The sequence below is a fragment of the Teleopsis dalmanni genome, chromosome 1 (assembly GCF_002237135.1).
Source record: "Teleopsis dalmanni isolate 2A chromosome 1, ASM223713v2, whole genome shotgun sequence".
Taxonomy (NCBI): domain Eukaryota; kingdom Metazoa; phylum Arthropoda; class Insecta; order Diptera; family Diopsidae; genus Teleopsis; species Teleopsis dalmanni.
Genome location: NC_051846.1, coordinates 189887718 through 189902576, shown reverse-complemented (window position 1 = coordinate 189902576; position 14859 = coordinate 189887718). Strand labels below are relative to the sequence as shown.

The window sequence follows — 14859 nt, the reverse complement described above, 5'->3', positions numbered from 1 at the left end:
AGAAAATTAAAATTGTTTTAATTAAAATATAGAACGTTAAGAACTAATACAAAACGTATACACAAAAAAAAAATAAAAAAATAAAATAAAGTAAGTAGTATGTGGTAGGCTTGATAAATATGTATTGATAAAAATTACATAATTATTAGAAACTAATACCAAAAAAAATAAAAAACTGAAAAACAAAATATCAATACATATGTGTATTAAATATATATATTATTATTAACCAAACAAAGATCTTCTTTAAAATTATTATATACCGAAAATAAAATTTTAACATTTAATTAAATTCATTATGAATTAAAATTATTAAAACATAACTTATTATATTAGGAAAATATTTAATTAATAAAAGCATTTAGTTTAGCAAAATAAAGTAAATAGTTTTTTAAATGAAATTTCCTCACTTATTTACAATTTTATAAGTTTTGCTTTTGCATTTGCTTTTGATTTTGAAAAATTAATATTACACAAATTATTTTTAGTGAAAATAAAATTTTTCGTTAAGGTGGTGCGCGGTTTAAAGAGATTAATTAATTATACAATTAAAAACATTTAGCTTAGATAGCTAAAACTTTAAATTTATGTAAATTTTACAATTTTTTCATAAAATTAAAAATATACATTTTCGTTGGTAAATATTAAATTTAAAAGCTTTGCTCCTCAAAAAGTAGTACAATTAATTAGTGTACATTTTAGCTTTGTTTTTCATTTTTTTTTTTAAAATTTTTTATTATATATTTTGCTCTTTTTTTAAATTAATTTTTGTTTTTTTTTTTTGACATAAAATAATTTTATTTTTTCCTTAGGGGACTAAATATTTTGTCATTAATTATTGTAGCTGTTTAAAATTAATTTGTAAAAATTTTTACTAATTTTTGTATATAAGACATTATTAATTTAAATAATTAATAATGAATTTACATAGTTTAACATTTGTTTTATATTTTAATTTAAAACTATTTTAGATGAATAAAAATTAAATTTGTCGTCTATAGCCCGAACATTTTTAACAAATTTTTTGTTTTGTTTTTTTCTTTTGATTTAGCAAATTTTGCTAATACAACATATAAGATGTCTATTAAGTTGCTTATACATATATTATTATATATATTATTTAAATATTGTTATGTATGTATTAGTGAACTGTTTAATTTTATTTAAAATATGTAACATTTAATTTTGCACGTTAACTAAAAAACAAAGTAAAATGCTTCTTCGTTAGCGGTAAAATAATTCAACAACATAAACCTAATAAATGCTACGAAACCAAAAACTAATAAATAATTTATTTTTTTATTTATTATTAATAAATTAATAATATTTAGTGAATTTATAACATGGAAAATATATTTAAGCAGCAGTATCGACCTCTTCGACCATGTGGTTGGGTGAAACTTCACTGGGGGTTGCGGTTAGTTGTGTGGTTGTAGAAGCGCTAAGCGGTGTGGCACCGGTTGTAGCTACTTGTACTGCAGCTGCAGTAGCGTCAGCGACACCAGCTGTAGTGGCACCAACTACTCGTGCTCCATATGGTGCACCTTTCAATTTACGTGCTTCACGTTTCTGTTTGCTTTGTTGCATTACAAGACGTAGTTGGTCCAATTTTGATTTGGTTTTAAGATTCTCCATTTCATAGAGACACTTTTGGCACATATGTTCACGTTCACGTTCGCCTGTTGCTTCGTTAAGGATGCGATAGCGGCAGGTACACATGTTACGTTCGTTAGAGCCTGCTGTATCGGCATTTGAACTGCTAGCAGCACTATTGGAACTACTTGAAATATCCTGACAACATGGATAGCTTAGTTTAGCCGATTTGCTGACGTAGTGTCCGTTGCATTCACCATACGCACAAGTACTGTGACTGTGTGCATGAGACTTAACACATTTCGAACAGTTGTGTGTATGTTTGGATGATATCTGAAATAAGAGAATATTATTAATAGATGATTTATACAAGGAATATAATATAATTATATTTGTTGCTCTAATCAAGAAATACCAAAAAAATACTAACAAAATAAGTCAAAAAATAAGGTGGAGGTAGAGAAGAAATAGACGAACGTGTTGGGGAAGAGGTTAGTGGATGACGATAATATGAGAGAGAAGGGAGAAGGAGTATGTAAGGGAAGAAGGAAGACGTGTAGGGGAAGAAGCTAATGGTTGAAGATAATATGAGAGAGAAGGTAGTGGATGAAAAGGGAGAAGTATGTAAAAGAAGAGAAGAAGAAAAGGAATACAGCGAATGCGAAGGCAGAGATTAGGAAAAGGACTAGTTTTGGAAGGAAAAGAAGGGAAATAAGAAGAACAGAAAAAGCGAAAGTGGTGTATAATAAGGTGTATAAGGGTTTTGAAGTGTGAGGTCATAAGGGTAGCAATGGTAGAGAAGGAAAATGATGATGAGGATGAACAAAGCATGAGAATTAGCTGATGCATGGGAATAAGATGGAGGGAGAGAATATGTTGGCGGGGAAGTATGAGATGAGGTGGAGAAGGATGAGAGATTGGACGTAAATGGAGAACACTCAAGAACAGGATGAAGTCTTGAAGATTTAATTGGTCTAAAATGAGCAAAAACAGAAGAAGTTGAAGCAAAAAAAAAAGATTGTGGAGGAGGTAGTAAAGGTTGAAGAAAAAGAAAAATTTAACATTTATTTTTAGAACTATAGCATATGCATATATTTATCTGGTATATCGTATTTGTCGCAATCATACCAAATCAAAAAAATTACGTTTGAGAATGTTTTAAATAAATATTTTCTCTTTATCCTTCATTCAGTAAAGTAGCAAAGTGGTTAGTTACTACTATTTAAGTATTAACATATATAGTCTATAAATGTTGCGAAATATTTCTACAACTTTTAAGTAAAGGCACAAAAAGTAAAAAAAAATAAATCCATAATAATAATTACCTGCTTATGTCTGGCTATATTCGCTATATTGATAGTATTCCCAGCATTAGCAGCGGCTGAGGAAGTAGTAGGTGCTTCGAAACTAATTCTAGCGCCACGGCTATATTGTGGTGTAGCGCTTAACAAATCATTCAAAATATGTATCACTGTTGAGATATCACGTTTTGGACGCCCATATCTATCTTGCAGAGCTGGGTTCAGTGTACCAGAAAATGTACCAGAATAAATGCCTTTGCCGTGATTTTTCATTGATTCAATAACGGCACCAGAACCACTTTTGCGTGGTGCTTCCTCGCTTGCAGAAAGATCGATTTTATTGGTGAAAACCTCCTTTGACAATTTACGCAATGTTTGTGTAAGATTACGTGATGCTTCTGCAAGAGTACGCGAATCTGATACAGTAATACCAGAGTCGTCCATTTCAACAGCAGTTGTATTGGAAGTGCTCGAAGCTGCGATCGGTGTTGCCGGCAGCGAAGTGGAACTATTACTTGTTGTGGCAGTTAAGTTGGACTCATCTGAAGCAAAACCGCTATCATTACTGCTTGAAGTTGTAGTTGCTGCTGAGTAAAAACGTGTTGATAGAGGTAACTTAGCACGTACCGCTGGTGCAGCATAACTACTATTCTGATGGTGGTAATGATGATGATGATGATGGTGGTGGTGATGGTGACGATGTTTGGAACGTGATATTGGATTATTTGTAGTTTTATGTAGTTGCTTATCGGTATTTGATGGTGTAGCACTGGACTTATAGTTTGGTGTACTAGTCAGAACTATAGGTGTACGTGTCATGTTCAAGTTATGTTCAGGAAGATCCTGACGTGCTACACAAGACGACTCAATACACGTCTTGACACCAATATTTGTACCACCATTTAAACGTGTACATAGACATGACGTCAGTTTTGCTGCTATGGGATCTTGACATGCGGCAACTGCTGATGCAGCTGCTGCAGATGTTATTGCAGTTGAGGTCATGACTGGTGTTGGAGTTACGTGTGAGGAGGATGACGAGGAAGAGGAACTGTTGCTACCATTAGAGATGGGAATGTTTTTAATTGCTGTAGTTTTAATAGGGCTCGAGACGAGATTAGATAGCGACTTAATAGGCGATTGCTCAAGTAAAACAGCCTCGGAACTGGTATGATGAAAGCCATTAGTTGCGGTCGTAGCGTTAGGCTTAATTGTATGCACTATTTGATTACTGTTTATGTTATTAACACAGCCTGCAACTGCTGTTGTGGCCGTTGGTGCAGATACAGTTTGTTGCATTTGCGAATTTATCGCTGTTGTAGTGACAGCAGGTAATAGACGATTCGGTTGTGCCATAGCAATGCTCTTCACAATATTCTGTAGGCTCTCATAATCACGCTTGCTCAAAAATGAACTTAAATCAGAACTTTTAATGGATGTATTAGAGTTGTTGGATGATAGTGTGGTATTTGAAGCCAGACTTGCAGGTATACGATTAATGCTGCTTGGAATTGCACGTGGACATGCGGCGCCAGCGCTCGCGTCTACATCCATTTTACGTACTTGCGTAGACCCAGCCGATGTTGTGGCGGCAGTTGCCAAAGAGGGCATTGTGCCAGCTGCCGTTGATGTTGTTGCATTGCTATTATGATGGTGGTGGTGGTGATGATGGTGACTGTGATGATTATGATGAACGCTCGGCGCTGATGTAGATGTACTACGACTAATGCGTTGACCTGAACGCGTGCGTGTTGGATTACAACTGCTACCATGAATTGAACTGGAATTCACAGGATTGACAGTACTCAACTGCAGTTGAATGAGCATCATATGATCACCGAGGCGCATACTGAGATTTAATGGTGTCTTGCCACTAAGAAAATCGTTCACTTGTGAATCATTAAGTGATTCCAAAGCTTGCATTACAGTGTTCTCCGGACGTTGTGCCTGTAAATGGAAATAGTAAATAATAATCATTATTAATGGAATTATTATTACAGTAGCATTTTTAATATAAAAAATAAATGTTTATATAAGTCAATTCTTAGGTGTGTCAATATGTCTGCTGCTGGATGAGGTTGGTCGTTGTTGTTGTTGTTGTTGTTGTCGTTTGTTACTACTGCACTACATTTTGCTGACTTTTCAGCGCGTCGGACTGGCTAAGCTCGTTCATTCATACACTTATTTTTAATTTTACGAGTAGCACATTCATTGAGTCTCAGTTTTCTGTTCCATTGTTTTTTTTTTTGTATTGTATTTATTTTTTCTTGAACACATTTATGTATAAATATTTTCGAAAATAACGTCTGCGCCGGTTTACAACGATGTACGGTTACGTCGCACGTTACGTAACACGCGTAATGCGCTTTTAATTAAGTGTGAATGTAAGTGCGGCTACGGGGGGAATTATCGTGTAGGTGGGTCAATGTCAGTGTCGCTTGTAAGCTATTAATAACGCAGTAGATACAGTTTACGAGTATAGATGAATATCCATTTTTTTTTTTTTTAAATACGACTACTATCAGACGCATTTATAAAAGCATTTGACGGAATTTATTACTGCGAGCAGACACATTATCTTTCATAATTTAGTGGGTTTATAAATAAAATTCATTCATTTTATAATGAAAATGTGACTAAATGAATTTTATGTTTTATTAAATAAAATCAAAACACAGACAAAGAGTAAAACTGTATGAATTTATAAATATTTACACAATTTTTAAATTTAAATGAGAGTTTTGTCCAATAGATTTAATTGCATTGTATTGCATTCTTCTTATCGTTTTTTTTTTGTTTTGAAAGTATAGATATATAAATTTATAATTATTTAAAGATTTATTATTTTATTCGTGAGTTAATATTAAAGTTAACTAAGAATAATGAACTAGAATACAAATTCCTTCGCTCTGATTATTTTAAAATTATATATTAAAAAAATATATTATTTTTTATTTAATTTTATAAGATTGGGCTTGTTTTTGTCGAAAAAAAAATTTCATCTAATTTCAAAAATTACATGATATTTTGGCTGACCACACACAAAAAATTCAATTAATTAAAAATAAATATAAATGTTTTTATTACTATTCACTACTGTTTGAAACCCCTCCATTAAATATAATATAATATAATTTTATTAAATAATATAGTTACTCTACCGTCATAACTGACGATGAAATCAAATTTAATATAGGTATATAGAATTATAATTTTTGTTAACATACATATAATCCTTCACATCTTGTAAGAGATCTCTGTTATGTTACAAATGATGGTCTTAATAGGGCATAAGCATTGCTACAATTAGCCAGTATTATACCAAATATACGTACACATAATAGAGAGCGGGAGCTTACCCTGAGGTTTCGTTTAATACTTCAGCCATACCGCAAAATAAGAAGATTGAATCTTCCTTTCAATTATACCTGTCGCAGCTGTGCATCTCAGTGCATTTCATCTATTCTGACTTTACTCAGCTCATACACGGCTGCAACTCAATACTTTGGGAGCCCCCTTACAATCAATTACAAGACCTGATACGAAACAGCATTTTGAGCTTTAGCAAAGGTTCTAGGTGGTTTTAAACCCTGAGTTTTCTTCTCTATACGATAACACAATGGGCTAATAGGCCTAAGGGGATTCAGTACGAATCACCTGTATAACTTAACTTAACCTAATACATATAATATAAAATATATAATATGATATAAATAATATAATATATACATAATATAATATATATATACTATAACGTATATAATATAATATATATAATATATATAATATAATATTTATAATATAATATATATAATATAATATATATAATATAATATATATAATATAATATATATAATGTCAAATATATAAAAAAATATATATAATTCACTGCAAACTAGGGAACCATGCTAGTAGATTGAATCTCCCTTTCAATTATACCTGTCGCAGCTATGAATAAGACGATAACAGTGTCTCTCATCTATTCTGACTTTGCTCACTTCATGCACGGCGGCGTCTTAATACTTTAGGAGTCCCCTGCCTTGAGAATCGTGATCAATTACAAGGCCTGATACTAAACAGCATTTTGAGCTCTGTCAAAGCTTCTAGGTGGTTCTAAACCCTGAGTTTACCTCTCTATATGGTAACAAAATGGGCCAATATGCGTAAGCGAATATCCTAGGGATCGCTGGTATATCCTAACCTAACCTAATATATATCATAATGTATAAAATATAATATATAGAATACAATATATATAATATAATACATATAATATGACATATATAAAATAATATATACAAGTTATTATGTGTAGCTAATAAATATAGTACAATACACATATATGTTAATACCATTTTTATAAAAACTGATATATCGTATTTAAATTACAAGAACTACATAATATCAAAAATTTTATTTATATATAAAATTGGAAAGGTGTTTTTGTCTGCATTCCACTGGCACTTTTTAAGTCAAAACGTACTGAAATATATTAATTAAGTACTTGAATTAATGCAGATAGACATTCTACGAGTAATGCTAATCGCTAACAGGAATTGCATCATATTTTAGTTGATAAAATATAAAAATAAAGTATAAAAAAAAATTTATATTATTATTTCAAGATATAAAGTATGGCTCTTTGCATTTGATAAGCAAGAAACTTTTTAATAGTTTAAAAAAAAGCACAAATCTTGATGTTAAATCAGGGGTTATACTAAATACTGCAATGCAAATGTTTTTAACTGAAAAGTATATAGTATAAGAAATATATACAATTACTTTGAAATATGTATGAGTCAATAAACTAAATACTTAAACATTGCATCATATGAATGACTGAATGATTGTAAGTGTGAAAAACACATTAGGATGGATGTACGTCATTGTTAATGTTTTAGTAGAAAAGATACGATTCGTATCTACTACTACTTTTAATGTGAAGTAAAAGCAAAACTAAATAAAAAAACACACCCAAATCAGGAAAATTTCGAGGAACTTTTATCATAAAAAAGCACCAAAACCAAAATTAATGAGTAAGTGTTGAATGAGTGTGTGGAAACATATGGGTTAGTTGTTGCAATGCTACATTAACCCATATTTGGAATAGGGAATAAAGTGTAGTGTCAGTACAACTTTCCTTAAATAAGCTGAGCTGTGTGGTTGTATGGTTGTGTACGCTCTTAAAATACAAACAACGAAGTCTCAATAAAAAATATTGCATGTTTTGGCATTATTAAGACTAAGAAGAAATATGAAAGTGTATAAAAATATAAGAAAAAAAAATAAAAGTTAATTATTTTATGAATTCTACAGGCGCGTCCACACTGTAGACGTCAGTTCTGTGAGCTGAGCTGTGATGTCAATTTGAAGGAGCAAAAATGCTGCTGCTGGTGCCATAATATAGTTACCATTAAAGTCTCGTGAATGCATATGCTTACTTATTATATATATAAAAAGTATATACATACATATCTGCATAACCTCAAGTTATGATGACAAACCACAAATTTGAATTTTATTGGGTCACTATGTCAATAAGTTTAATAAAATTGTATCTATATATGTATGAAAGTATCTGATGATGGTGTATATATCATTTGCGTACAAAAAAGTATATAAAAATAACAAAAGCTTTATTGGTTGCTTATGTTTTTTTTTTATTTTTGTTTTTTTTTTTTTGACTAAAATTAAAATGATTAATTAACCCAGACCTTTAAAACAAAGGCAAGCAGGCAGAGCAATGTTGGCTGGCGTTGGCAATGATGCAGCTAATGACTTGGATACAGACAAACTGACAAACTCTGGATACAACAAATAAAAGCGACAGCGATTTTTATTTATTTATTGCACAATTCTGAACAGCACGACAGCTACTTAAAATTTAATACAAAAAATTAACAAATAAAAAAAATTAATAAATAAAAAATACGTAGCGAAAATGAAATCGCTTGGAAAGTTGCTTGCAATAACAAACAAAAAAAAATTTATACTTTTAAAAATATTTCAGAAATGTTGAAAATAAAAATCAATCCAAAATGAAATAATTTTTTATGAATTGTTACGTATTAAAAATTTAATTGCTACATACGAAATATTATTAAATAAATATTAATAAAGAAATAAATTGGTAATAAATACACATTGCGCTGCTGTTGCTGCTAAGCAATTTTATGGAAATCTACTAGGCAAGGCCTCAATATTTCAGTGATAATACTGAAAGTATACGAGTAAGTAATTGGAAAACCAAAAGCCGGTACCATGTATAAGGCAGTTTAATAGTCGAAATATGGGCAAAGTGTGGGTGAAGCGCAGCATTGAGGTTTATTAGTATTTTAGTGGTGCGTAGCAATGTACTGGACACGCGATTTTGAATATATTATCAAAATAGCTTCTCAAGCATACTTTTATACCGAAAAAAAAAAAAGAAATATAACAACACAATTCCAGAGATAGAATGGACAGCCAGAGATAGGTTGAACAATCACTTTAAGTGACAAATTGTCCACATGACAGTAAATACGACATTTTCATTTCGAATCATTTTTTTTCCAAAATTAATTTCATATTTTTACATTTTCAAAATTTCACTCTCGAATACTACAAGTGATTTTTGACTTAAAAACAGCAAAAGTTGACATAAAAATATTTTTTTTTACAAAATAATTTAATTTATTATTAAGAGAAAAAAGTAATTTATTTTCGCAAATAAAGACCAACGAAATGGAAAGCACAAAAATAAATTTTAATCTAAAAAAATATCTATATATATACATATATGTACATTTCAAAAAAAAAAATTAAAAAAACTAAATATAAAAAAAATAAACACAAAAAAAAAATTTAAAAAAAAAAATATAATCAGCAAATAAAGTTGAGATACTTTCTAGATTTAATTATTTTTAAGGTGTCAAAAAATATTTTTTTTTTTTTGTTAAATAAATTTTAAACTATGACTGCGTTTTGTTGGCCTTAAAAAAATATTAAATTATTATGGAGCAATAAAATAAGTTTTATTTTTTTTGTTTGCTAAAATTAACAATTTTTATTTTATGAGCTTGCAAAAATTTACATAAAAAATAAATAAAAATTTTATAGTTTTTAATTTGAAAGTTGTATAACGAAAAAGTATTGCATGTACAAAATACATGACTGATTTTCTACTTACTATAATTAAAAATAATTAATTTAATTTAGGCCTCAACAAGCACACTTTTTCTTAAATACATTTAATATATTTTTTATATATATGAAAAAAAAAGTAGATCTATATATACTTTCAAAGAGTTTTTAACGAGAACATTAAATTTATAATTTCGTTATATTATTCGATCTTATTCTTTTTGTTTCGTGGAATTTTTACTTATAATACATTTAATATTCATTAAACATTTTTAAAATAAATTTTATATAACATATATAATTAAATAAACAGTAAAAACTCTGTGAGTTGGAAGCGATGAATCTTTAATATGCGATGAATGTTGTTAGTCCCCAATATTCTTTTAACATTATTTCTTAGAAATAAACAATTATCTATATATATATAAAATAAAAGCTTTTTTTTGAACAATTGCTCTTATTAACGGACATCCGTTTAACCGTGTTAGTCTCCAGTTTTACTTCTTGTGTCCGTCACGGTTGCTCAAACTAACACAAAGGGTGGTTCTCGACTTACATTAAGACCGAAAAGTTTTCGGAAATTCTCATTTAAAATTCGCGCGCTGTATATTTTTCGATATTTTAAGTTTATGTAGTTTGGCAGCACTGTCCTTAATTACTATGCCAAAAATGAGCGCGATCTGTCAGACAGTTCGTTTACGGCAGCTGTTGAAACCAGTTCACCTCAGTAGGGCGTTGCGAAAAAAACAATGGAAAAAAATATTGAACAAAGAGTTTGCATCAAATTTTGTGTTTCGAACGAAATTTCGTGTGCAGAATCGTTGCGAATGCTACAAAAGGCTTATGGGGAATCAGTTTTATCGAAAACTCAAGTTTATGAGTGGTACAAAGCCTTCCAGGACGGTCGTACGACCGTCGAAGACATTTCGCAACGCACTACTGAGGTGAACTGGTTTCAACAGCTGCCGTAAACGAACTGTCTGACAGATCGAGCTCATTTTTGGCATAGTAATTAAGGACAGTGCTGCCAAACTACATAAACTTAAAATATCGAAAAATATACAGCGCGCGAATTTTAAATGAGAATTTCCGAAAACTTTTCAGTCTTAATGTATAACCACAACGATCGCTCAAACTATTACAAACGGTGATGTTTCAATTCTTATAATAATTTGAGTATCTCCTCTCTGTTGAGTAAACTTGATCATTTTATTTGTTTACGAATATAAATGACTTCGAAAACCGTTCTCAATAGAGAAGCCCATATTCCAGATATATAAAAACTAATTTACGTTATAATGCGTGAGGGCACTAATAAGAATAGTTACTTATAGTTTACTAGTCTACTATAGCACTATCTCACATCACCTTCAAATTCCATGACGGACAAAACTTTTCCAAAAAACTTAGACTCAAATGTCTTCGCAAACTTGTGACCACTAAAATCAATTATGAACAGATTAAAAATGTACGCACTTGGGAAATTATAGTAGTTTTAAAGTTGGTTTTAGTTCAATTCAGAGTTAAGATTTTTAATGAGTGAGACAATTTTCATCACAATTTTCAATTTTTTTCGGAAAACTATGCTTATAAGAAATAAAATCTGTTATAATTGCAAAATAAGAATGGAATGTTCGGAAGCAATAATATTTTGACACTTCTATATATAACTCAACTAGTTAAGTAGACCCTCAATTAGACCTAAATTCTTAACATTCACTAGAATTTTTCCTACCTCTTCCTTGAGTGCCAGCAGACACAAAATTTGTTCCGAATTATGATTTATAAACGCAAATGGTTTTGTAGGCTTGGTGGTAGGTAGTGTTGCCACCATTTGGAGAATTAGTGTGCAGCCTAAGATTGGTTAAAATTATATTGACAGTATCCTGCATATAATGATCAATTATAATTACATTTGGTGAGCTTCTTTCTATTTTATATTAAACCTGGACACTTATTATTTTTTCTTTGTTGAATCCATGAAATTATATAAACATGAACTATATGTTTTTGTCGATCTTATAATTGTTTGTAAATTTGAGAACATATGTTATATATAAATCATTGATCTAGAAAAACAAAAGTGTACCCACTATTGAAGAAAGGAAGGAAGATATGCTGATCTACGGTCCGTCATCAGTTAGAAAATAAATAAATGATAATGATTCTAGTATAGTTAAAGTTTAGTGTGGGGCAGGGATAAGCCCCCCCAGCCACAATAGAGTAAAAGTGCGCAATAGCACTAACTCAAATCAAAACAACAACAACAACAACAAAATATATAAAGTTATTTTCAAAGAAGTTTTGATTATTTTAGTAAGAAATTTGTGTCATATGCCGTTTTCGATTGGTGCATTCGGAGTAACTTTTTCAAATGAGCTTCACTTTTAGTGCAATTTTCATTTTCGTTAGCTAAATCTCGAGTGAAATGTATAACGCTTGAGTTTAATTTTTAACACTGTAGATATTTTGCCAAATTAACAAGATTACCCTAAAATTAACAGCTGTTTTATATGAGTTGACAAGTGTGATTCTCTCTAACACAACTGTTCCAGATTACTCTGGAAACGTTCGATTGGGCAACAAAATTTGACAGATTAAGAGTAAATCTAGATAGAATCCAGATTTACCAATCGGTAACACCAATAGTTATAACTTAGAAACTTTCGCAATATAATATAACCTCTCATGAATTGACCTTACCTAGGTATTTTTAATAAACATTATTACCGTGTTTCACACGTAGTATCAATTACTAGTAACTAAAAACTATTTCTTTGTTCATTTTATTGAGCTTAACAAATCACTTCCATTATCAATTTGTGAAAAAAATGCTTGTAATATTCTATGAAATTGAATTGTTCCGCATAAACTTTGTAATCATAATAATTAAAATCATTTTGAATGTATCTGTGTACTACAAAAAAAAAAAAAAAATTAAATAAAAAAAAACAACCTTTCGCAATCTCATACAACATGTTTTTTTATTGTAGTTATTTAATTTTATTGTTTTTAGAGAACTTAACCTTTATGTAGATCAACCATCAATCGTAGCAAATCATTAATATTTGTACTGCGTATTAAATAATTTGTTTAGCTCTATAATAGAAGATAAACTAGTTTTTCTGTATATGAATAAATATTTAGTAATATAAATACTACTAAATATGAGATTAAATTTTTTTTTTAAATTAATTTTATTGACTTTCAAGGGAACAGCGGATGGTAAACACGTGTACCAGCATTCATTTCAATGATCTTTTTATGGTTAATCTCTCACTCTCAACTTTTTCAATATGGAAATCTGTTGCGATTTGATAAGAAATAAACGGAAATTTGTATTTATAAATGTTGCAACTAATTGCAAATAAATAAATTGGCATTGTATATTTTGTAAAAACCAAAAGCAAAAAAAAAAAATAATAAACATTAAAAAAAAAACGTAAAAAAAAATTAAATATAAGAAACAATAAAGCAAAGTACAACAACTAAAGATGACGTAAGATATTTTCACCGATTTCAGTTTTCATCATGAAACGTAACTTACGTACGTACCGACGACGACGCCTGATTGTTGTATCGCAGAGATACTTATTTGCTCTGCTCTGCTGACCTTGGTACACTTTTAACCGTAACAATACAGAAAACTACAAAAAACTACAAAAAACTTTCTTTAAAATACTGTAACTATAATAAAATTGTTTAAACAGAATTAACAAACGTGAAAAAAAGTGAAAAAAAAAAAAATAAATAAATGTTTTGTGAAATGAAATGTATCTATAAGTTATAAATTTAGTGCCTATAGCTACCGCCTGCCGGCCTGTCTGTCTGCCTGCCTGACTGACTGCTGCTGCTTGTCAACCTTTTCTGTGAGAAAGTGTGTAAAATATGTTTAGGCCTACCTGTTAGTTGGTCTGACGGCCTGCCTATCTTCTACCTACTGGTTTTATAGTTTATATGATGGTTAATTATTGCCATTGCCTTCATGTTACTACGCAAACTTTAAAGTTTTCCCCATTGGAAATTTCAAATTTCAAATTGCAAATTAAAACAAACCAAAATAAAATATACAAAAAAAAAATATATGACAAAAAAAAAATATTTGTATCTAAACTGTGAACAAATTTTAACGCACGTTTCACGCATAAGTTTTGCTTTGCTTTGTTGTTAAATGTTTTTTTTATGGCTTGTATTTATTTTATTAACTTAATTTTTTTTTTTTTTGTTGTGGTAATTGCCTCACATGCTGGGCTTTAACCCGGTTTTTACTTGTTACCAAGTTGGCATGCATCACGTTGCCGCGTTCACCAAATAAAAATTACAAGCTCATCGCCTCAATCGTCATTTTTACTCTGTTAGTCACAGCAAACAAAAAAAAATTTTGACCAAAGATACATATATACATATAATGTCTGTCTGTTTGTTTGTGTGTTTGTTTGTCACAGTTTTTAAATATTAAAATATATATTAACTAATTATGTTTTTACTGCAAATACATCATATTTTGCCATTTTCGTTGCCATTTGTATCTCAACTTATTTGTATCTCAACATCATTGTGTATCTATGGTGTTTTTTTGAACTATTTTCTCCAAAAAAATAAATATTATTTCATTATTTGTTGGTTTCTTTTTTTGTGAAAATGTTTGAGTTTTTTGTTATATTTTTTTATGAATAATTTTTTTTTTTAAATTTTTTTCTCTTATATTTTCACTGTTGCGGTTTATGCAGTTTGTTAAACATATGCTGTTTGTGTGTATTTTATTTAATAGAGAGTATCACTGCGCAAAATTGTGCTTTCACTTTCATTTTAGTTTCATATCTGTCAGATACAAATTAATTGA

The 14859-nt window shown here is 29.9% G+C and overlaps 1 protein-coding gene across 1 annotated transcript in view; it reads right to left on the bottom strand.

Annotated features, from left to right (window-relative positions):
- Positions 1-1290: 1290 nt before the first annotated feature.
- The window catches only part of LOC119670873 (midnolin homolog), a 110498-nt gene continuing 96929 nt past the window's right edge, over positions 1291-14859 (bottom strand). Inside the window, exons 3-4 of the mRNA XM_038081297.1 lie at positions 2919-4841; positions 1291-1926 (exon numbers count right to left, since the gene is read on the bottom strand). Of these exons, the coding sequence (XP_037937225.1) occupies positions 1357-1926; positions 2919-4841 (2493 nt within the window). The 3' untranslated portion in view covers positions 1291-1356. The remainder of the gene's footprint in view (positions 1927-2918; positions 4842-14859) is intronic.